We start from the raw sequence: 24,260 nt of genomic DNA on the forward strand, positions 1-24,260 counted from the left end.
CCCAATCTTATTTGACACACCTGAGCTTGCTCCAGTAGAAGAAGAAGAAGAAGAGCCAGTATGGTGTAGTGGCTAAGAGCGGTAGTCTCGTAATCTGGTGAACCGGGTTCGCGTCTCCGCTCCTCCACATGCAGCTGCTGGGTGACCTTGGGCCAGTCACACTTCTTTGAAGTCTCTCAGCCCCACTCACCTCACAGAGTGTTTGTTGTGGGGGAGGAAGGGAAAGGAGAATGTTAGCCGCTTTGAGACTCCTGAAGGGGAGTGAAAGGCGGGATATCAAATCCAAACTCTTCTTCTTCTTCTTCTTTTTACTCCTCCCAATCTTATTTGACACACCTGAGCTTGCTCCAGCTGAGTAGCTGTGCCTCTCTCCCCACATGAAGCATTTTACCCAAAGAGTCCCTTGACTAGTAAGCTGGGCTGTGTACTCTCACCTGTCTCAGTCTCTTAAGAGCACTTCTCGCTGTTCACGGCGCCTCAGAGCCTGTCATGTTCACGGAGGGGGGGGTACCTCTGGTTCTGGAGATGTGTCCCCCAGCTCTCATGAACTGTCAGCTGCCCCTTCAACATCCTCTGATGCCTAAGTACCTACTAAGTCATGGGTAGGCAAACTAAGGCCTGGGGGCCAGATCCGGCCCAATCGCTTTCTCAATCCGGCCCGTGGACGGTCCAGGAATCAGCGTGCTTTTACATGAGTAGAATGTGTGCTTTTATTTAAAATGCATCTCTGGGTTATTTGTGGGGCATAGGAATTTGTTCATTTTTTTTTTTCAAAATATTGTCCGGCCCCCCACAAGGTCTGAGGGGCAGTGGACTGGCCCCCTGCTGAAAAAGTTTGCTGACCCCTGTCCTAAGTCCCCACCTCCCCTTCCCCATCTTCAGCTTGTCCTGGTGTGTACCAATCATGGCTACACCCCTTCCTGGGATCCTCTTCACCTTCCTCAGAGCCCTGCCCTTTCATGACAGTTTCCCCACCCCTACTCTTAGTAAAATTTTGTAGTATAAAGTCAGGTCCTGGTCTCATTTATATGTTGGCAACTCCACAGCAGATCTGTCTACATTATTAAAAGCTGTTTAAACTTTTAACGTGCACCTAATGTTCTAGTTGATGATTTATAGCTTTTCTCCAGATGTGGGCTGCTTGAGTAACTACCATCACATTTTACACAATAAAAATCCCTTTTCTTCCCAAAGGTATAGTTCTTCCCAGAATTACAGAAACAATGGAACACTTTCCAATGTAGGCTAAGCAGTGTTTCCTGTGATATGCAGTGACAGAAGGTATTTTAAAAATAATAATAATAGAGGCCACCTTGCAAATTCTTATTACTGCCTAGTCCAAACAGTATCTTTCGTGCACGAGAGGCAGGTGTGAGCAGGTCTGGGGGAACTTGAAAATTTGCAGAAATACAAACGTATTAAAAAAAAAAAACCCAGCAGGAGGGAAAGAAGCCCAAAACAGCCAAAGTGAGGACCTGAGCATGCTTAGTTGCCACAGAATGCTGACTGTTTTGAGGGGAGGGGAGAAACAGGGTGGGGGAAATGGAACAGATAGGCTGAAATCCTGAACAGCAGCATTACGAACTGCAAAAGATTGCTGTAGTCCTCATTTGTTAATGTTATGTACTGAAGTTCTCACTCTGGGCCAGCAGGGGGATACTGTAGATAGTTTTCTCTCAGGTCCACATATGCAAATAAGGAATTGAAAGTGACGTTCAGTGATTGGATAGTTACAGAAAGTTGTTACTGTTGCTTTGTAGTTGAGCTCTATATATGCAGGTTGGCTGAACCCTTCAGCCCAGTCGTGTTCTGGCTGTGAAGAAACAAGAGCTGTTTGAAGAATTGCTGTGTCATCTGATATGTTCACCCACAACTTAACAGTTAACACATTAAAATCATCATTTAAATTATGTTGAGCAGCCATAACTCAATAGTTTAGCACGCATTTTGCATGCAGCGGCTCCAGAAGTTTTAATACAATCTTTTTTAAAAAAAATGAAGTGGCTGAACAGAATTTGCTAGGAAAACCACAAAGAAGGTTCTGCTGTCCTGTGCCTTAATGAAGGGTGGGGAACCCATGGCTCTCCATATGTTGTTGAACTACAGCTCCCATCAGCCCCAGGGATAATGGGATAATGGTCAGGAATAATGGGAGCTTTAGTCCAACAACATCTGGAGGGTCACAAGTTCCCTGCCCCTGGCCATTGAAGGAAAAGTATGGCTTTGCCCTCTAGAAGTGGAAATGATATGGATGGCTCCACTTTTAATCCTAATTATTGGACGCATAAGGAAAATCTCTGTCTGCACCTTGAGCACCATTAAAACTACAGGGCTTCTTCAGATTCTGGACTAATTTACTTATCTGGGCATTCTCTGTTTTAAAGCAGCACTTAAAGTGGGATACAAATGGGGAGAAATGAAGCAAAGTCATAAAGCAAGCTCTAAGTAACCTAGTAAGCAAGCAGGTGGCGCTGTGGTCTAAACCACTGAGCCTAGGGCTTGCCGATCAGAAGGTCAGCGGTTCAAATCCCCACGACAGGGTGAGCTCCCATTGTTTGGTCCCTGCTCCTGCCAACTTAGCAGTTTGAAAGCACGTCAAAGTGCAAGTAGATAAATAGGTACCGCTCCAGTGGGAAGGTAAACAGCGTTTCCGTGCGCTGCTCTGGTTTCGCGGCTTAGTCATGCTGGCCACATGACCTGGAAAAACTCTCTGCGGACAAACGCAGGCTCCCTCAGCCAGTAAAGTGAGACCCCAGAGTCATCCGCGACTGGACTTAACTGTCAGGGGTCCTTTACCTTTACCTTTAAGTAACCTACATTTCCCTCTTAAATCTAGACCCAACAAATCTATGACGGGCATGCATTTATATTTAATTCATGAACTCTAATGTAATGTAATGTTAGGCAATCTGCAGTGCACCAAAGAAAGTGCTTTTAAATCATCCCAGAGTGGCAGCTCAGTTGCGATAATCAGAACGCTGCATTCATGGCAGGCAAATGGCCATCTGTCATGGTTGGGTGCACAGATGTCATGGATGCGCTAGCTGAGATTCCTGCATTGCAGGGGGTTGGGCTACATGACCCACAGGATCCCTTTCCAACCCTACAAGTCTTTGATTCCAAATAACAAGATTTCCCCCCCCCCTCAGCAATCTGCAGGTGCAATGGCATTGTTTCCTTTGTGACAAAGAGACGGCAGTTTAATTAAAAATGTTCGCTGTTATGCAAATGCCACAACACATAAACATAAATTTCAAAACTACATTAGTATGACGGGTTTCGCTGAGCTTCAGTGACCAGCAGGAGTTGCCAACATGCTCAAAAATGACTAAATAATAATATATAAAATTACATGCTGGGACAGCGGAACCTAGGCTTCGTGCAAAGGATTGCTTCGAATATCTAAAAGGGTGTCGCATGGAGGATGGAGCTGGCTTGCTCTGGAGGGCAGGACCTGAACTTTAAGTGGCTTTAAGTTACAGGACAGGAAGTTCCGACTAAAAACCAGGAGGAACTTTCTGACGGTGAGAGCTGTTCAACAGTGGAATGGGCTCCCTGGGAAGCTGGTGGACTCTACAGTCATACCTCTTCTTGCGTTGGCTTCACGTTGCGGCTTTTGAGATTGCGAACGCAGCAAACCCGGAAGTGTAGACTTCCGGGTTTCGTTGTGCGTACACGCAGAACGCTTCTGCACGCTTCGCGAATGAACAGAAATGCTCTATCGTGCTCCGTGCTTGCGCAGAAGCGCCACTCTAGTTGCAGACTTTTCGGGGTGCAAAAGGCACCCCGGAACGGATCGTGTCCACAACTAGAGGTACCACTGTACTTCACTGGAAGTTTTTAAGCAAAGGTTGGATGCCCATCTGTCATCAGAGGCAGTTTTAGGGGAGTAGGACTACTCTGGTCGCATTGTGCCTGGAGCTGCAGGGTTGCCGCAGGGGATGCCGCAACTATCGTTTAGAATGGAGCAAGAGAGGCAGAGGGATGCAGGATTTTGGTGTCACACAGGGCGACGCTGAAGTTTGAGGCCCGCAAAGTCCGCCACTGCTGCCATGGGTGCATTAGTTGAGATTCCTGCATTGCAAGGGGTTGGACTAAATAACAACAATAATAATTTAATTTATATCCCGCCCATCAGGCTGAGTTTCCCCAGCCAGTCTGGGTGGCTTACATAATATAAAACACACCAAATCATCAAACATTTAAAAACAAGATATCCTATACAGTGGTGCCTCGCAAGACGAAATTAATGCGTTCCGCGAGTCTCTTCGTCTTGAGGTTTTTTCGTCTTGCAAAGCACGGCTATTAGCGGCTTAGCGGCTTTAAGAAAAAGGAAACAAACTCGCAAGAACTCGCAAGACGTTTCGTCTTGCGAAGCAAGCCAATAGGGAAATTTGTCTTGCAGAACGACTCAAAAAACGGAAAACTCTTTCGTCTTGCGCGTTTTTCGTCTTGCGAGGCATTCGTCTTGCGAGGTACCACTGTACAAGCAACAAACCAACCAATAAATCAATAAAAACCAACGACAACAATAATAACAATAATAATACAGTTTACAGTTATACCCAAATTAAAGTAACTGCCAACCCCAACCAAACATTTAACCAACACCAACCCAACAAAAATGAAACAGAGGAACCAAAATTAGAACCGTTTATGACATTTTAGCCAGTTGCCCCAACTGGGGAATGGTTGGGTATGTTTAGCCTGGAAAAGAGGAGACTGCAACGAGATACGATAGCAAACTTCCAATATATAAAGGGTTGTCAGTGGAAGATGGAGCAAGCTTGTTTTCTCCTGCTCTGGAGGGTGGAGGACACTTGGAGTCCCTTCCAACTCTACAATTCTATGAAATAAATAAATAAATAAATAAATAAATAAATAATCACCACTTGCTTGCTTGCCAGGCAGGGAACCAATAGGCAAGCAGGCAATGGCATCTCCTCCTCCTCCTCCTCCTCCTCCTCCTCCTTCCCACCATCAAGCAGGTTGCAAGGGTGAAAAGGAGGAAGGGGAAGAGAAGGAAATGGTGGAAGAGGAAATGGTTCAATGGGTTCTTGTCAGTGCTCCCACCACACCACGAGGCATGGCCCTCAGCAGATGCCCAACCACGCCAAGCCCTTGATGCCAGCCCTGTAAGGTGGGACCTTACTTGTTCCCCAGAAAGCACGGAAGGGTTCCAAGCAAAGAAGGCACTTCAACCTTCTCCACACAAGTGGCAGAAGAGGGAGAAGGACTCCGTCAGTCCACGGGCCTGAAGTGCTGTGGAGGCCTGAGCAAGGAACAATTCCTCCAAGCCGGCGTGAAAAAAGTAATTAAGAGAGGAAAGTTTGCTCATGACGCCGTGGATGGAAGACATCTAAGCGAAGTTAATCGAACGCTGAAATAAGCTCCGCACTGGTGAAGAGCGATGGAGAGAGGTGAATGAACGGTTCAGTGAAATAAGGCTGCTCTAATCTGTACAGCTGGCTTCATGTTTTTCAAGTGAGAATGCACCCAATTTGGATTCCAGTAACAAGCTGGGTTGTTTTTGTTCTGGTTTTTTCTTTTACTGAAAGCACTACTGACGTATCGGTGAGAAATGCAGAATAACAATAAACAAGAAAGGAAAAAGGGAGGTGTTCAGAGTAAACTGGCTGTGTTGTTTGAACCTGCTTCTCTGTGTGTGTCTTTCTCTCTTACACACACACAGACATAATAGATGCATGATAATACACTGAAAAATTCCCAAGCTATATAAAACAGAAACATCTTGTAAAATTCAGTCAAAAGCCAATGAATTGAAATGCCTGTTTAAATATAAACATTTTAATATGATGTTGAAAGCTGCTTCTTCAGGCGGGGTTGATTCCGAGCACCACTTATTCTCACCTGCCTATCTTACAGAACCTCGGAGCAGTCTTACTTACCCAGTGATTTAGAAAGCTGCCCTAGATCAAATCAGTCAGTTGGTCTACCTAGCTCAGTATTGTCAACACTGACTGGCAACAACTCTTCCAAGGTTTCAGGCAGAAGTCGTTCCCTGCCTTATCTGGAGTTGTCTGGGGTTGAACCCAGAGCATTTTGCATGCAGTGCATGTGATCTGTTGTTGTTGTTGTTTAGTCGTTTAGTCGTGTCCGACTCTTTGTGACCCCATGGACCAGAGAACGCCAGGCACTCCTGTCTTCCACTGCCTCCCGCAGTTTGGTCAGACTCATGTTTGTAGATTCGAGAACACTGTCCAACCATCTCGTCCTCTGTCGTCCCCTTCTTCTTGTGCCCTCCATCTTTCCCAACATCAGGGTCTTTTCCAGGGAGTCTTCCAGGTGGCCAAAGTATCAGAGCCTCAGCTTCACGATCTGTCCTTCCAGTGAGCACTTAAGAATGGATAGGTTCGATCTTCTTGCAGTCCATGGGACTCTCACGAGTCTCCTCCAGCAACATAATTCAAAAGCATCAATTCTTCGGCGATCAGCCTTCTTTATCGTGCATCTACTTTATGTGATCTACCACATAGATCACAGGCAGGATGATAATAGTTTGATAGAGCCTTGTAGGCAAGCTCGTCCAACTTCCTCTTCTATGCATAAAATCCAAACCTAGAGCAGCCCCATGAGATGGCTGCCCAGCCTCTGCTTCAAGACCTCCCTGGCCACCACCCCAAGTTATTGCTTCCACTGACAAACTGCTTTTACCATTAACAAGCGTCTCCTAATGTTCAACTGAAATCTGCCCTCCCGTAACTTAAACCCATTAGATCTAATCCCACCCTTTAGGGCAGCAGCAAATAAGTCTTTATTCTCTTTAGTCAGAAGGGATAGCTCAGTTGATTAGAGCATGGTGCTGATAGCACCAAGGTTGCAGGTTCGATCCCCGTGTGGGACAGCTGCATATTCCAGCATTGCAGGGGGTTGGACTAGATAATCCTCAGGGTCCCTTCCAGCTCTATAATTCAATGATTCTATTATTATTCTTGGCCTATCTTTACAACCTTTAGATAGGAATACCCATGCACACATCTCATCTGTCCTGTATCTGAGCCCGGCTTCGGCTGGGGAGGGCGGGATATAAATAAAAATAAAAAAATATTATTATTATTATTATTATTATTATTATTATTATTATCAGGAAGTATCAGTCCTGTATCAGGAAGCTTTTAATGTTTAATGTTTTATTATGTTTGTGTATATGCTGGAAACCACTCAGAGTGTCTGGGGCAACCCAGTCAGATGGGTGGGGTGCAAATAATAATAATAATAATAATAACAACAACAACAACAACAACAACAATAATAATATTGATGATGATGGCTCAAAAATCTGCCTAGAGCCCACCCAAGGAACTAATTCTCCACATGTGCCAATTTGCTTGTTAATTCACATAACAACAGCCTTAAATTGACTTCATATCTTACATAATAAAGTGCACTGTGCTTCCTGAAGGGCATGTACAAAAACAAATTTGTATGACACTTGATGCTTTACGCGCATATAAAGGCCATACAGCTTAGAAAAGCAGCTGCCAATTTTTTACTTTTGTCTCCAGCATCCACTAACAACAGAAGCCACCGGGTACACTGCTCCGAGCACGGGGAACTCAGTCCATTAGCTTCAGTTACAATTGGCGTTGCGCTATAATGACGGCGAGAAAGAAAATACCAGAGAAATGCGGTTGCAAGAAGGAAAATGACCCAAAGACACAATGCAGAAATGGACTTGTCTGAAAAGAAAGTTTCGGTACATTACTCGCTCTCCCACTGAACTACAAGCAAAGCGGATCCATAAAACTCGTAAGTGGTAATATGAAAGCTTGATTAACCCAGAAATGTGAATACTCCAACGTAAGTTTTAATGGATTTTATATTCGGAGTATGGTATGCCCTTGGAGCTGCAAGTATTAAAAACACATGCCATAACAAAACTGAAGGAATTGATTATCACTGCATACGCTGAAAAATTATGTTCAGGCAATCTTCATTTTGGCTCGTTTCATGGCTGTTTTTCTAAAAGAAATCAAGAGAAATTCCTACCCTTTTTAAAATTCAAACATCTACACACAGCCCTGTAATATAAAGGTACTATGAGGGGGCCACATAATATTAACATGGCTTACTAGCCATCCTTTAGTTTGAATTGCCACCATGCCCCTGCACTCCAGCATTAAAAAGGTACAGGACCCCTGGACGGTTAAGTCCAGTCAAAGGCGACTATGGGGTGCGGCACTCATCTCACTTTCAGGCCAAGGGAGCCGGCGTTTGTCCACAGACAGCTTACCAGGTCATGTGGCCAGCATGACTAAACCACTTATGGTGCAATGGGAACACCGTGACGGAAACCTGAGCACACGGACACCTTCCCGCCACAGCGGTACCTATTTATCTACTTGCGCACAGGCGTGCTTTTGAACTGCTAGGAGTTGGGACAGAGCAACTCCAGCATTAATGTAACAGTCAAGCTTGCATGGGAGGAATTAGTTTAAAAACCACTGGAAGTAACTAAACAAACAAACAACAGAAAGTTAGAAAAGGCCTCCTAGAAAAACAGATTGATGAAGTAATTAAACGCTTAAATGGCTGTCCTTAACAGTCTTGTTTGGAAGCAAGACCTATTGATTTCAGTACAACTTAGGGCCAAACTAGACACAGCAGTAAATGTGTCTTAGCATCCAATATGGGGGGGGGGGGGTTAGGAAAAAAATGCAGATTGCAGGAGCTGAGGTGGGGTGGGGGCCTGATAATTAAAAGAATCAAAGCATGTGGAGAGGGGAATTTAACTCTTTCCTCTCTTGCTAATGTCTCAAAGAAAATTTGTCTTCTGAAGCTGGAATTTGCTCTGAAGGCAGAGGACACTCACTAGTGCTTAAGGGAGGTTACCTCCCAATGCAGCTAGCTTCAGATGAGGGAATTTCTTTGGAACCAAGCACTGAAGAAAATGGTGAAATCTCCCTTCCATAACTGTTCCGATCCAATTAATTAACATTTCACCTTGCCCCCCCACCCAGCCAATAAAAAGCTGATTCAATTTGCATTTTTTAAAAGCTGCACCTTAGATGCAAATATGCATTTACTACTGCCATGTGTAGTTTGGCCCCTTTCCCTGTGTTTATTTACTTATTCATTCATAAAATTTATTCACCACTTGATTTTAAAAACCCTGAAAGCAGTTTATAGAAGATAAAACAGTAAAATCAAGAAAGGTTTGCGACTCTACTTTAAAACATACAAAAGTTAAAATACTAAAACTGACTAAAATTAACTAAACTTTCTAAGGACCTGAATACCTTTTAAAATAACATTTTAAGCCCCACAATGTTCCATGTAGTAAGAAAATAGTATTTCACATGCAAGCCAAAACACATGCCTATATTAATATTTACCTGTTTCAATATCGGTTAAATGAAGCATAGAATCAAACCCTCCGCTGAGAACACTTCTCCCACAGGGGGTCCACTGGGCGGCTCGAACGGCACAGGTGTGGCAAAGGTATGTTTTCAAGCAACGGCCCCGATCCACAGCATCCCAAACCTAAAAGGAAAATATAATGAACTTAAAAAAAGATGAGCCGACCAACTGCAGCAAGGGCCAACAGGGAATAGCAGTGGCTTCTGATCACTTTAAGAGCTCTTTGAGAGTATCATTAGGAAGCAACACTTTTGCATCCTAATGGAATGCAAACACCTAAAATGAAGAAACTGCTCGGAGGTGAAGCAGCCACATTAGTTGTGTTTATAACGGGAAGTGGGAAATGGCCTCCGCACACCATTCAAGATGGAACGTTATTCAGAGCCATAGAATATCTGGCAACCAGGAGGGCAGGGGGCTATTCTGCAGAAGGAAGTCTATCAACAACAATAGCAACAAAATCATAGATTTGGAAAGGACAGCAAGGGCCATCTGGTCCAACCCCCTGCAATGCAGGAATGAATGTGCCGGATGAGTCTCTGTGAGGAGGAAATTCTATACAGAGAAGATCCTCTCCTGGGCTACAACTGCACAAAACATACAAGGATGACAAAGCTAGATGTAGTTCCTAGCTGGAGGACATACATAAAAGGGGTAGATAACCACATTCAGTTAGCACTAGAAACAGGTCTTAGAGTCATAGCATTGCAGAATTGTAAGAGACCCCCAGGTCATCTTGTCCAACCCCCTGCAATACAGAAATCACAGCTAAAGCATCCATGACATATGGCCTTCCAGCCTCTGCTTAGAAACCTCCAAGGAAAGAGTGTCCATAACCTCCCAAGGGAGACCACTCCACTGTCGAACAGCTCTTATTCAGTTTTGAATTATGGTGCTGGAGGAGACTCTTGAGAGTCCCATGGACTGCAAGAAGATCAAACCGATCCATTCCTAAGGAAATCAGCCCTGAGTGCTCACTGGAAGGACAGATCCTGAAGCTGAGACTCCAATACTTTGGCCACCTCATGAGAAGAGAAGACTCCCTGGAAAAGACCCTGATGCTGGGAAAGATTGAGGGCACAAGGAGAAGGGGACGACAGAGGACGAGATGGTTGGACAGTGTTCTCGAAGCTACCAGCATGAGTTTGACCAAACTGCGGGAGGCAGTGGAAGACAGGAGTGCCTGGCGTGCTCTGGTCCATGGGGTCACAAAGAGTCGGACATGAGTAAACAACTAAACAACAACAACATACATATTCAGCAGTATTCGTGAAAGAGCCTTTTGTGTAGCCCTGTGTTTGCCTGCACCCAAACAGAAGGGAGCGCCCGTGGGGTGCAGTGGTTTGAGTGCTGGGCTAAGACCCGAGGGGACCAGGGTTCCAATCTCTGCTCAGCAACAAAGCTCACTGGGTGACCCTGGACCACTTGCTGTCTCTTCGCCTAACCTACCTCACTGGGTTGTTGTGAGGATAAAATGGGGAGGAGAACTATGGCCTCCTTGTTGCAAAGGTGGCATATAAATATAAAAAGAAATACATGAGAACATACACACTGTGACACACGGATGCACATTTTGACAGAAATATGGCTGCATCCACTGGTGGCTGCATCCCATGGGTGTGATTCCACAAACCAGACCAGCAGAAGGGGGGCATTTTTCACCCCTCTCCCCTTCCCCCTTTGCCCCCTTGAAAATCTGTTCCAGGGTGTTGGGGGAAGTTCTTGAGGATACTGAGGGGCAATGTGGGGGTCTGCATGGGGAAGGGTGGATCAGTGAAAAATGCCTCCACTGGACTCCAAGTTCCTCCATGTCACCCATGGAGCACTAGTTAGGATCCCAGCTAGTATATTATTAGTGGCGTCCCCATTTCCCATCAATCCCAGACAGTTCAGAAGGATTAGGTGGCAAAGCATGTCAAATGCTGAGATTGAAAAGTCTGAACACGGTTACATGCCCTCTGTCCATCTCTAGATGCAGATCACCAAAGAGGTAAAGCAATGCTGTCTCTGTACTGACACCTTCCCTAAAGCCCAGCTGGCATGTTCCAGGAAGTCTGTCACTGGAATTCATTAAGCAGTCACACCACAGCCAACTTATTCACCTTGCTTTTTTAAAAAAATTAAAGAGGGCGTGGCTAATTTGAGACCAACCTGCAATTATTTAAATATTTCAGAATATGTATGAAATAACATTTCCTTCCACACTTCAGGAAGAAGCCCATCATCCAGAACCAGTGTAGAGGAGGGTTCACCAATATGGTGCCCTGATATGGTGTTCTGAAGAGCACACATAACCTGGACCAGGCAGGTTTCATTGGTCACAAGGGGCAAGAGTCAAGGGAACCCAAATAATTGGCCTCGGGCTTCCAATCACCTTGTCTTCTTCCTTCGGCAACAGCAGTTTAAGCTTGTATTTCAAATTTGGACAGGCTAAGTGTTCCAAACATCTTGTCTAGACTAGCTTGCAAGACTGAATTTAAAGTAAAAGGAGAGAACCTTGCATTCTGAAACTATATTAAAGGCAATAAATTAGTGTGTGGCAGGCACAATTTCCTGAAAATTTCCTGAAAACGTTGGAACTGATCATGAAAGATTTCTGTTGCCACATTTATCATCCTCGGCTAGTTCAAGAAACAATCTTATCACTTATCAGCCATCTATACTTTATATTTCATCTCCACAAAAGCAATGCAGCTTTAGTAGTTGCCTGATGCCCTTACTATTAAATAACTTTGCTATGGAATTATGACGGTGACTCTGTGGACTGAAATTGGAAGTAAGATTCACACATAGCAAGGCATTAGTTTTATATATATATAAGGCAATCAGTGAACCCAGCAGAGTTTTTAGAGGACATCTTTTATTTACAGGGTGCCCCTCGCTCCTAAACCACATAGAATCATAGAGTTGGAAGAGACCACAAGGGCCATCGAGTCCAACCCCCTGCCAAGCAGGAAACACCATCAGAGCACTCCTGACATATGGTTGTCAAGCCTCTGCTTAAAGACCTCCAAAGAAGGAGACTCCACCACACTCCTTGGCAGCAAATTCCACTGTCGAACAGCTCTTACTATCAGGAAGTTCTTCCTAATGTTTAGGTGGAATCTTCTTTCTTGTAGTTTGGATCCACTGCTCCGTGTCCGCTTCTCTGGAGCAGCAGAAAACAACCTTTCTCCCTCCTCTATGTGACATAGAGTATCTGTTTAGTTTAAATCTCAGCCTAGCTTTACTTTAGTGAAAATCAGAGTTCAGATGGTCACAATCAGTCTGCGTAGGTCTGAATCCAAGTGGTTGGTTTGCAAACCACAGTGTTCAAGAGTTAAGACAGGCTCCCATGAAGTGAATTGCTATCAGAAGCATATAGGAAGGCTGGAAGAAACAGACCTTTGCAAACTTCAATAAGAACTGACTTGATCTGCACATTTCACAATGGTGCACAGATCACAACAGTGCTGCCCATCGTATATCACACTTCAGCAAATGTCGCAGTGTAGTTCTCAGCTCAACAAAAAGCAGGAATATGTTTTAAAATGCGTACTTTGAGATAAAATACATTTAGAAATGCTTGCTTCGATAAAATACATTTAGAAATGCCTATTTTAATTTTGATAAGAAATACTTTGAAAACCTTCATACATATTTTTTATAAACTGCAAATGAATGTGGAAAGGGTATGGAAGAGAATTACGAATCAACACATGCAAAAGTGACACAGAGCACAAATAGACTGATCCATCCATCCTTAGAGGTATGGAAAGTCCATTGACCATTGGCCATTTTGGCTGTGGTTGATGGGAAAATCTGTAGAGCCAGAGGTTCCCCTTCTCTGGCTAGTTCATATAAGACAACAATAACAAATCATTGTAATAAAGGTCGGAAATAATAAGAGATTTAATTTCCACAACATTTGAATAGACGGTGGGAATTACAACTTGTAATTATACTTTGGGTTTCAGGATAATCAAGATATCCCATTAATCAAAAGCTATCAGCTTTATAGTCATTATTTTTAGCACATTTTAATAACAAATATATCTCCAAAGTTTATCAGAACAGTAATACCCAGCTAACATGCTAATGGGTCTCTTTACGAGACATTATGTTGATTTACTGTTTTGTATTAAGAGCGTAATGCTAATATCCCATGGCAATAAAAATGTTGGATTAACATGCAGGATTACTATCTTCTACTTGGTTTTTGATCACTTTTTGGCTATTTAGCTTTCAAGCTGCATAGTACAATTGGTTTTTCAGGTCACCTTAAAATTACTATCAGAGTTAGCATACCTAATAAATTAGTGTTCAAATTCCTGAATTGGGGAGAACCAGTCTACACTAGCTTGCTGGCTGGGGTGGTGGGAGTTGTAGTCTAAAACATCTGAAAGGAATGGGGTGTTAAGAAAAGTATAACTACAGGTGTCTTGTGACTGTCTTATCTGAGCTGCTGGGCAAACTATCATGTAGCATTGGGTAGACAAGGCTCAAGTTACAGCATCCATTGTTGGGAAGTACAGGAGAATCTTTTGGAGATGCGGAGATTGTTGGAACAATCTTGTGAAAGTGTGGAAGCCTTTGTGAAGAGCTTATCTGAGAAAAGTTGGACAACCTGCAAGACTTCTGGATTGAGAGAATTCTAGCAGTTGTAGGACTTTGTTAGCAACTGGGTTTTGCGCTTGCTGTGTAGACTTTGTCCCAGCAAGAATTTTATAAGCTGGAACCCTCTCTGGGCTCAGAGAGTGAAGACTTCTTGCAGCAACTGTAGTGTGCATCTATAGTGTGTGTGTATGCTAAGTAAAAGCTATCTCTGCTACACAGTTGTTTCCTGTGGTGAACTTAAGCGCTTGACTGAACTTCTGTGGCACATACACAACACTCAACATAGGGTTGGGAGAGGCTGTCATGGACAAACATATCATATAATGCAAACACCAAAGTGTATTGGCCAAGAGTAATTTTCTGTGATCCAGTAGCTTGAGGGGTGGGAAGATAACCATAGAAGTTAGTCCCCATCAAATCTCTGAATGTCTGAATCATGCCTTATTTTTTATCACACATGCACATCTCTGGGGAATGCTAAGAGGGTATGTGCTGAGCAGGAAACTGCATGAACCAGACCCTGACTGCATGCTGTCTCAATGAATCAACACAACTTCAATTTGGGCTCCCCATGGTGCAACTTAATTCTTTCTTAGGACACAAAAATCATTCTTTGACATGGCAACTGATGGGCCTTTGCTCTATTTCTGTACCTTCAAAAAGATGCTATATTGAGCAATCAGGTATTGCAAAGTCTTTGAGAATAGATTCAAGGCAAGTCACGCTGTCAATATAGTTTATTTTGCCCTATTTGCGGAGAAGTGTTAAAAAATGCTGTTGGAAATAACTCTTCAGAAAGACTTGATGATCCTGTCACATTTTACTAGACTAATAAAGAGTAAATCATACCCAGGTGGAATCTGGAAAAGGGGAGTTTTTGAGAGAGCTGATGGTTGAGTAAAGTTGAAAAGACAGGCTGTAAATTACTTAGAAGATATTTGGTGTACTTAAACGATTAACTATAAAAAGGCAATTTTCACAAGAAAAGTAAGTGTAAGTGTGTGTGTGTGTGTGTGTGTGTGTGTGTGTAAGAGAGGGGAGAGGCTGTGCTGCACACTTTTCTCTGTTCTTTCAGAGTAGACAAACAAATATCCCATTAAAGACTGACCATATAAGAAAGTCACAAAGTTCAGTATTTTACACCCAGCACCCCAACTTGTAAGCAGGTATTTTTTCTAATGAGATACCAAGACTGCATGAGATATTCTCTACAGAGCACATAAGATTCGTTCAGACCATGCTCATTTTCTCACTCCTCAAGACCTAATCACTTCTCCTCTGCCAAGGGATGGGCTCCACTATCCGTCAGAAGGCCCAGTCCTGCTTATGAATCATCTGTCTGCTCTGATAGCTCTCTCTGCACACCAAACCTCTCCTCTTCACTCAGCTGCCTTCCTCTCTTTTTCGAAGCCAGTGAGTCGGTGCCGCTGACACAGGAGGAAGATATAATTTCATAGGAGCATAAGAAGTGACTATTGGCAAAACCTATTTGGTGTTTCGCAACTTTCCGACTAGTTGCAGGACCTTAGCCAGACCTAGCAGAGTACACACAGAATCCACAGAAGCAATTGGCAACTTGGCTGCAGACAGGATAGACAAAGCAGGAACCAGGAACTTGTAGTTAGGTGTTTATTATATACAGTGGACTATTTACAGGAACAGAACACAGGTCTTTAGCTAGCTCTCTCATACACGACTCACAACTCCTACACTGACACAGAACAACTGAGCTACTGAACTCTGAACTACGAACCAACACATTCCAGTTAGTAGGCTATTAATTATCACTCCCTTGAGAGAGCTTGACCAATCAGGGAGCTGTCTCCATGTCTCTGTTATCACCAGGCAGACATAACCTTCTGGCTGTCTGCCAAACCTTAATTGACTCTGTGTGAGTAGCTGCACGTATACAGTTTCCCAACAGTTACCTTATACAGAGCCAGGCCACTGGTACAACTAGCTCAGTACTGTCTGCACTGACTGGCAGTGGCTCCCCAGGGTTTCTGGCTCTACCTGGGGATGCCGAGGACTGAACCTTCTGCATGCAGAGCAGATGCTGGCTGGCTTTCACAGCACTGTTTGTCTCTGGGCCCCAAGAGACAAGGCTTTAAACTGCCCACCCACAACCTGGTGCCCTCCAGATATTGTTGGACTACAACTCCCATCACCCCTGAATGTTGGCCAGGCTGGCTGGGGCATCTGGAGGGCCCCAAGTTGCAGAAGTCTCGTTTACCGTAATTGGTCTGACACCAGTATATTTACTCCATACTCTTAAAAGAGCTTGCCCTGTGTTGGCCTCAGAGGCAACTGAGCAATAAAAGGCAAGTTCTCTTTTTCTTCAGACTTAAAGGTAATCAATGGCATTTGCGATTGTCAAAGAGATTAGATGAAACAGACCCTGCAGAAGCCAATTATAATCATCAAGGGTATGTAGCAAAAGATACACAGAAGGGTAATCTGCTGATCAGCAAGGGGACACCAAGAGGCCAGCGCGGTGCTCAGGGTCAGAGTCTAAACAAGATTCACACTTGCCAAGAAACCACACCAGAGGTTCCTGTGCTAAACAGGAGTCGGATAATGACTGGCACAGGCTGAAACACATGCAAGACTGTATCTTGATAAGAAACTGGTGCAGTAGTTATGGCATCAGCAACAGGAATGGGAAGACCCGGGTTCAAAATCTTATTCAAACATGAAGCTCACTGAACTACCTTGGGCTCTTGTAACCTTGTACTGCCATTCTTCTATTATGGTTATGGAGTATGCAGAAATAGCCAAATTAACAGCAAAAATTTGACATCAGGGGGATGAAACATATCAAAAAGAATGGGGAAAATTTATGTTATATATAGAGAAGATGATGTGAAATAAGGAAACCAGTAGAATTAAAATAATATCTCATAACGGGAAAATACAAGAAATTTACTGGATAATAATATCAAAATGAATTAAAAATGTATATTAGGATTATTATTGAACAATATTTGTAAATGAATATAGACAGACAGCAAGAATTTGTATATATAGACAGATTTATTTGTTTACAGACATTTAATGGGAAAAATAAAGAAGAACAATCTTGTGGAAAATGGACAAAGACAATGCGAAAAGTTAAAGAGGACACAAAAAAGCCAGAAGAAGGAAGGAGGGAAGTCAGCTCAGGAGAGCAAGAACAAATGTGAAATATAATGTATGTTTATGTACAGTATGTAACTAAAAATTCAATAAAGATCGGGGGGGGGGGAACTACCTTGAGCTCCGCACAGCCTACCGCAGAAGGCTGCAGTGAGGATAAAATGTGAGAGAACCATGTACACCACTTTGAGCTCCTTGGAGGAAAGGCAGGATATAAAGGCAATTAATGAATGTGTTCTAGTCTGTTGAGACAGATCAGAGATTGCCATCACTTGTCCCTCCCCCCCCCACCCAGCCCTGCTGCTTTCCATTTGTATTTCCAGCACCTGCAAGCTCATATTCTATTTAAAACCAAAGGGTGCCTGATGTAGCGGATCCAACCACCTATCACCAATTAATAATGCGGCAGATTTGCCCCGCTAACTGCCCCCTATTAAATACAGCGCACAATCCTCATTGTCCACCAATTAATAGGAAGTTTTCCAAATTTACCACAGGTTGCCGCCGTGGGGGGAGGGGGGACTTGTGTGAGGGAAAATTGAATGATTTAGAGTCCCAGGCAGGAGTTGATCAAACAAACAAGAAAAGTGTTTTCAACAAAGAGAACTTAGTTTATTACTAGAAGTGGGCAAAAAAAGATGTCACAGGCTTAAATACACTAGTATAGGCACAGCTCTTCTTAAACTCCAGTCGCTATTAATCAGTTGGTAAGATGCTTAAATCACTTTCTGTTACTTAGCTATGACAGGTGGTTCCGTTAAATATCTTTATTGCAGAACAGCTTCCTTCACAGATTTATTACCCTGGTTCAGGAGCGAGGGGTACTTTTCCCCAGTTACCCACTCACTTAACAATCTCACTCCTGAGGTATTCCAAAATTGCATAACAGACCCAGGGGACGCTCCTGTCTGTCTACGTTTCCCAGACCCTCAACCCGGTCTCCCTATCTAAGCTGTCAGGCTCTGTCCTCTTGCTATGAATATTCTCCTCAGTTTGGATGTTTAACTGAACTCAGAACCAGTTCTCCCTCAGTCAGAGCCTATCCTACTCCCTACCTCACTCCTTAACCCCCATCTCAAAACAAGCCCTATCCATCTTCTCATATTCAGCCCCATCTCTCCTCTTAAATCAAGCCCTATCTCATAACCTGAACCTTAGCCCTCTCTAACTCTCTCCCTCAGAAACTGCTCCTTTTATTCTCCCTCCCAAAGTGCTGCTCCTCCCCCCTTGTGTGACTAGCTGACTCTTTAGCCAATCAGAGAGAGGCCCTGGCACTCTGGTGGAATTTCAGGAGGAACTGCATCACCAGACTCTGGTCTGGCTCATGCCTAACTTTCCGTGAGCTAATTCAAATAAACCTCAATTCCTTCCACATATCAGCTGTAAACCAACAAATGCGTCTGATCACAAGGAAAACATTTTAAAGTCTTTTTTAAAAAAATTCCTGATGGGGTTTTTTGACGCCGCGGATCAAATCATGTTAGTTGCCGTTTTGAATTTTTTATTGTTTCTAGATTTGTAGTTTTAATAATAGTGGTAACCACCTTGCAGAACTGGAATGCAGGATGCGAGCGCTTTAATAACTGTCGGCAACAGAAAATTATCTGTGGCTGCTGAGTGAGGCACATGCAACAAATCTCAGTGAAATCTACCACCTGGGGACAGGTTTTAAGTGCAGTGCCTTAGCAAAAACTTTTGTGATAGCCAGCTCATGGCAGGCAAAGGGTAGGGAACCTCATACCTCTGAGGTCAAACATGGCCATCCAGCTCCCACTCTCCGGCCCTCACTCCCCAGGCCACTGGGCTCTGCATTGTGCCCTTTTTCCTGGCTAGAAACCCTGGAAATGCATCTTGCTCACCTGGAAGGAGAAGCATGAGGGCACATCTGTAGACTTTTGTGCGGCTACAGGTCTGAAAAATATACATGATAAGGAAGGAGACAGAAAGCCTAGGATAGGATAGGATTCATTATATACTCTACTGCAGACATGTCCAACCGGCTGACCGCAATTGACAGGTAGATCGCCGGGTGATCTTGGTTGATTGGGGTCATTCATCGGCAAGTAATGTCGCCGCTCCCTAGTTTCTTCCACCGGCTGCGCAGTAGCATTGAGCGCAGGTCAAGGTGGCTAGCGGAAGCAATGTTGGCTTTAGCGCTGTGTGCCATTGTCAGCGCTGTACTTTCAGGAGATTGCTTTATTGTCATCCCCGCTCCATAAAAGCTCATCAACTTAAGGATTTCCACTCCAAAATAGCTCAAAAACTCAGGGTACTCCCCCCTAAAAAAAAGCTCAACTCTTGGCACCCCCTGAAAAAATGCACGCTCCTCCTCCCTCCAATGACAAGGGGTAGATCACTGCCATTTCTTTTATATTAGGAGCAGATCACATTCTCTTGTGAGTTGGAAGTGCCTGCTCTACTGCAATACTTGCATACATACACTGTTTTCATCTACACAATGTCCTTCTTCACAAGTAACATTTAGCCAGCCCATGGCACAGTGGCAACGAGCAAATGTTTGAGCTCCTGGAGAGATTGAGGCATCTTCTGTCACTTTATTGCTGCACTGAGCTAAGCCATGTGTGTAGTCCAGACCAGTGGTTGTGTTTTAGCTCTCCCCGACAAACCATAGAACAAATCTTGTCATATCATACAATACGTCCTAGAATTCCAAAGTTGCATATAGAAAAAAAAATTCAAGACTAGTTTTTTGCTAGTTTTAAAAACAACTTGGCTTGCCTTTTTATTCTCTGAAAACCCAGATTGGATAAAGTTAACAGCTTAAAATATATGCATTTCAGGCTGCCAACTGAATGATCATTTTTACAGGAAAAGAAACAGTTAACATTTGCAGTTGAAAACAGTTGTTTAATTTTTCAACAGTACTTTTTTTTTTTAAGGCAACAATAATGCACGTTATTTCAGAAGTTGCTTCCCTCATAGTGTGCTGCAAAAGGCTAAGAGAGTTAAAAAAAGAAAAAGGAAAAACCTCCATGTACTCAATTTTATCCATGCAGTGAAGAACATTAAATGGGTCAAATCAGTTAAAAGCAAAGCACATACAGGATATTATAGTGGGATAATTCAATGGCCCAGAGACAAAATAAAAGTTAGTGGGATATTTCTATGATCAAAACTGAATATACTAAAATGTTAGCGAATAAAGAAACTCCAACAGAGCAGTTTAAAGGAAATATTGAAGGTGCTCATTCTTGAGATGGGAATGTATGACTTTTGTAACTAGAACTTTGAAGCAAAAACTTCTGACCAAGTGAAATTTAGGAAAGCAACCTTATTTATACTGCAGGGATTAGACATCTCAGATTCATGTTACAAACCTTTTGGGACCTGTGAGCATATTTGAAAAGCTGAGAAATTGAGAAACTGTTGTGAACACCACAACTTTCCCATCCCCAAATGTAGCTTGCCCAAAATAGTCTCCTACATCACAAGTAGGCTTGGGGAAAAGTCTATTGGCTAAAGATGGCCTCCTTCAGTGGAAGAAAGGGGGGGGGGAGCAACTCTGAGAGTTCATGTGCACCTGTGGTACCACGTTGGCGATCTATGTAAAATCATCCGCATGCTTGAACAAACACTAGGGCACGGTGCAGCCTTCCATTTCATGCCCTACAAACTACTGTAAACATACTGTACGGCAATGTATTTAATCCCAAACAACAAACATTCTCTTATACTCTAAATTGTTATAGGATAGGCTAAATGATATGGAAGTGAGAGCTGGACCATAAAGAAGGCTGATTGCCAAAGAATTGATGCTTTTGAATTATGGTGCTGGGGGAGACTCTTGAGAGTCCCATGGACTGCAAGAAGATCAAACCTCTCCATTCTGAAGGAAATCAGCCCTGAGTGCCCACTGGAAGGACAGATCATGAAGCTGAGGCTCCAATAGTTTGGCCACCTCATGAGAAGAGAAGACTCCCTGGAAAAGACCCTGAAGTTGGGAAAGATGGAGGGCACAAGGAGAAGGGGACAACAGAGGATGAGATGGTTGGACAGTGTTCTCGAAGCTACCAGCATGAGTTTGACCAAACTGTGGGAGGCAGTGGAAGACAGGAGTGCCTGGCGTGCTCTGGTCCATGGGGTCAAGAAGAGTCGGATGCGACTAAACAACTAAACAACAACAAAGGCTAAATGATATTTAGGCAAGATAAACAAGTGCAAGTGGGCAGTGGGGGCGCAAGGAGAGGAACCTTCCGGAATGTGCAGTAGCAAGGTAGAGAACAAGCTCAGGTGCTTTCCTTTGCTGTGAGAATTGGGGTGTTACAAGCATCTCCCTATTTTCCCAGCACTGGAGCGAGTGTGATGCTGCCGCGGAAGCAAGCATACAGAAAAAAGAGTAGTTGTCGTTTTTAATGAAGTGCTCACAATACAATCTTGTGATGTTTATTTTCTGCATAGTTTTTTGCTCAGCCAAACCAATTTGGGCTTAATGGATAAGTCACCCCTAAATGTAGTCCAGGGGTCATCAAGGCGGTGCCCGTGAGTGCAATGGTGCCCCTGAGGTCTTTCCCTGGTGCCCACAAAGACTTCAAGCTCTCTCCACTCCCTGCCCCCTTGGCCATGAAAAGTACATGAAGCTGAAAGAGAAAGCTAGGAGCGTGACACTCTTTCCCACTTCCTCTTTCAGCTTTTCAAGGCTCAAATTAATTCTACTGGATCTGACTTTTACCTTGATCTCTTGGTAAAGCTTCCCATCTATCTATATGTCTGTCTATCTATCGATCTCTAATCTGTTTATGTGTTTATTTATCTATCTGTCTCTCTGTCTATCTATCCACGCAGACCTACGGAGGGACATGATCCAGATAAACACAGACAGTCCAACCCCCCACAACAGCTATTAAGTTAACCCTTCCCTCTCCAAATGTAATTCTCCCATCTGCCCAACACATCCCAGGCTGCCTTCAGGCTTGAGAAAAGTCTTTGGTTACCTCAAACAGAATGCTTTCCCCCCCAAGACGAGCTGCAGGAGAGGAAGGGTGGGATGTGGAGGGGGAGGGGTGCATCCATCCCAAAGTACAGCAGCTCCCCCACCTTTGGTTTTACACCAACAAGATTTGTAGGCTCTAGGCTTGCTTAATTTAAGCTTTTCGCAATTCCCAACACTTTTGTTTTGGCAAGACTTCAAGATCGCCAGTGTTGGATTGAAAAGAAAATGTGGGAACTACATCAAGCAATAAAGCATGCATATCAGGGGTTTAATGTTAGAATTCCTGCTCCATGATTGCAGTCATGGGATTGTTGTCTTTCACATGACGGTTTATGTTTTGACTCAACAGAGTGGGAAGTGACGGAGACAGGATGTTTGTGTTACTGTGTTCCGTGAAGTGGGACTATTGTCCTTTGTTTTCTCTCTTTGTTGTCTGATGCTAGGGAGAGAGGGAGAACTGTTGCAGTGCTGTGTGTGTGTTTATATGTAAATAAAGTAGATTAGCCAAAATGCTGAGTTGCTGAGGTCTGTTACGCATGATGCGCAAACTCTGCGGATCCCTAAGTGTGCCAATGTCTGTTGCCATCGGTCGCTGTGATGTTCAGGCAGAAGAAATCTTTTGAAGCTCCCAAACGATCAACCAGGAGGGAGGGAACATGCCAGTCAGGCATGTGTCTCTGCCAGGGTCCTACTCGAGAGTAGGATGAGCTCCTGACATTTAATACATAATAACAGAAGGAGACAAGGGAAAATCCTAGGTTTTTTCCTTTTCTTTTCTCTTGCTTTTTAAGCTGGCGCATCAGGAAGTAAAATCTTCAAATTTTATTTGGGTGTAAACGGATTAAGGAATGGGTGGTTGGGGCTGCAACCACCGACCCCATCCCCAACCTCCAAGTGTTCAAGGATCACCCAGGTCTCTAAGTGGCTTACTGATTAAACAACTCTGAACCACACTTGTTCTGAAGCCCAATTTAATTCAGCAGAATAAAGCTGTTTTCCAAATCCCAAAATGGAGCTGTGTTGCTCTTTAAAGGGAAGGAATTCATTCATATAAAACTTCACGAGCAAAAAGGCTCCATATCTTTAAGTCAAAATACCAAACAAACAAGGATTTCATAAGGATCTCCAGTACAGGACAAACCATACTTCCTGATTCATGTGACAACCGCAGTGTTCGTAGTGAAGCTTTAATTAATATAACTATTAAACTTAAAATGCTTGCTGTTGGCCATCTGTTCAGGGAAACTATAAAGTATCTAATAATTCATCAGTCTTAACCTAACCTGAAACTCAACAAAGAGAAAAATCTCTCAGCAAACTTAAATTGAAAGCACAAATCAACTTCAAATGTACAGAGCCAGCAGTCTTTCTGCCACTAAAAATCATTACCACATCATAATGCATCAGTGGCACCACATACATACATATATATAACATTTGTTTGTCTCAGCTGAAGCACAGAACATTCAGCTTCAGTGATTCCCCCCCCCCCCCCAGCCCGTTTCAGACATCTAGGCAGTGGGCAACATTACAGAGAAATGACTGAAATCTTATATAGAGATTTCTAATATAGATTAGGTTTCAGCTGGAACATATAAGTATTTGTTAAGTTTGGCCTTCCTCAAACTGAAAGCTGTGTTACCTGTTAACAAAGCGCAATGGATTGCTTTCAGAAGAAATACCAAGGTAATTCCAAACACAATAATTCTACTCTGCAGGTATGGCTTTGTCCAGAATCATTTTGCGGTGGGAGCGTTTTTGAAAAAAGGATATTGCAGCCAAAGAACTCCAAGTGCTCCAAGCACACTTATTATTATTATTATTATTATTATTATTATTATTATCATCATCATCATCATTACCATTATTATATTTTTCTACCACTCCTTCATCAGAGAATCACAGGGTGGTTTACAATATAAAAACAAAAAAATGCCTAACATAATAACAAACAACACCACCACCCACCCACACCTATGAAAACATCTGCAATTTATGTACTTAATTGGAAGGGTACCCTTAGCTTAACAATGTGCTGATTGTCCTAATTATTCATTTTCAGCCTTGTACTTCTTCTGAAAGTCACACACGTTCTGACTTGGTTGGAAATCAAGGGGAAGCATCCCTAGCCAATCTTAAAGACTGTATAAGGATTGAGGCCATCTCTTAGGGATGCCGGGTGTTATCATCACAAATT

At 43.4% G+C, this 24,260-nt stretch overlaps 1 protein-coding gene across 5 annotated transcripts in view; it reads right to left on the reverse strand.

Annotated features, from left to right (window-relative positions):
- Positions 1-24,260, reverse strand: part of WDR25 (WD repeat domain 25) — a 100,666-nt gene that overhangs the window by 32,621 nt on the left and 43,785 nt on the right. For 3 of the 5 annotated variants that reach the window (XR_013980390.1, XM_080985064.1, XM_080985065.1), the window contains exon 3: positions 9,357-9,504. Coding sequence is in view for 4 of the 5 variants with exons in the window: in XM_080985064.1 (XP_080841190.1) it covers positions 9,357-9,504 (148 nt within the window). In the remaining variant the exon portion in view is untranslated. Of the gene's footprint in view, positions 1-9,356; positions 9,505-13,668; positions 13,916-17,959; positions 18,286-24,260 lie in introns of those variants that run through there. The other 2 variants (XM_080985067.1, XM_080985066.1) reach the window with 2 other exon arrangements.

Source organism: Podarcis pityusensis (assembly GCF_964106645.2).
Source record: "Podarcis pityusensis genome assembly, chromosome: 1".
NCBI lineage: Eukaryota > Metazoa > Chordata > Lepidosauria > Squamata > Lacertidae > Podarcis > Podarcis pityusensis.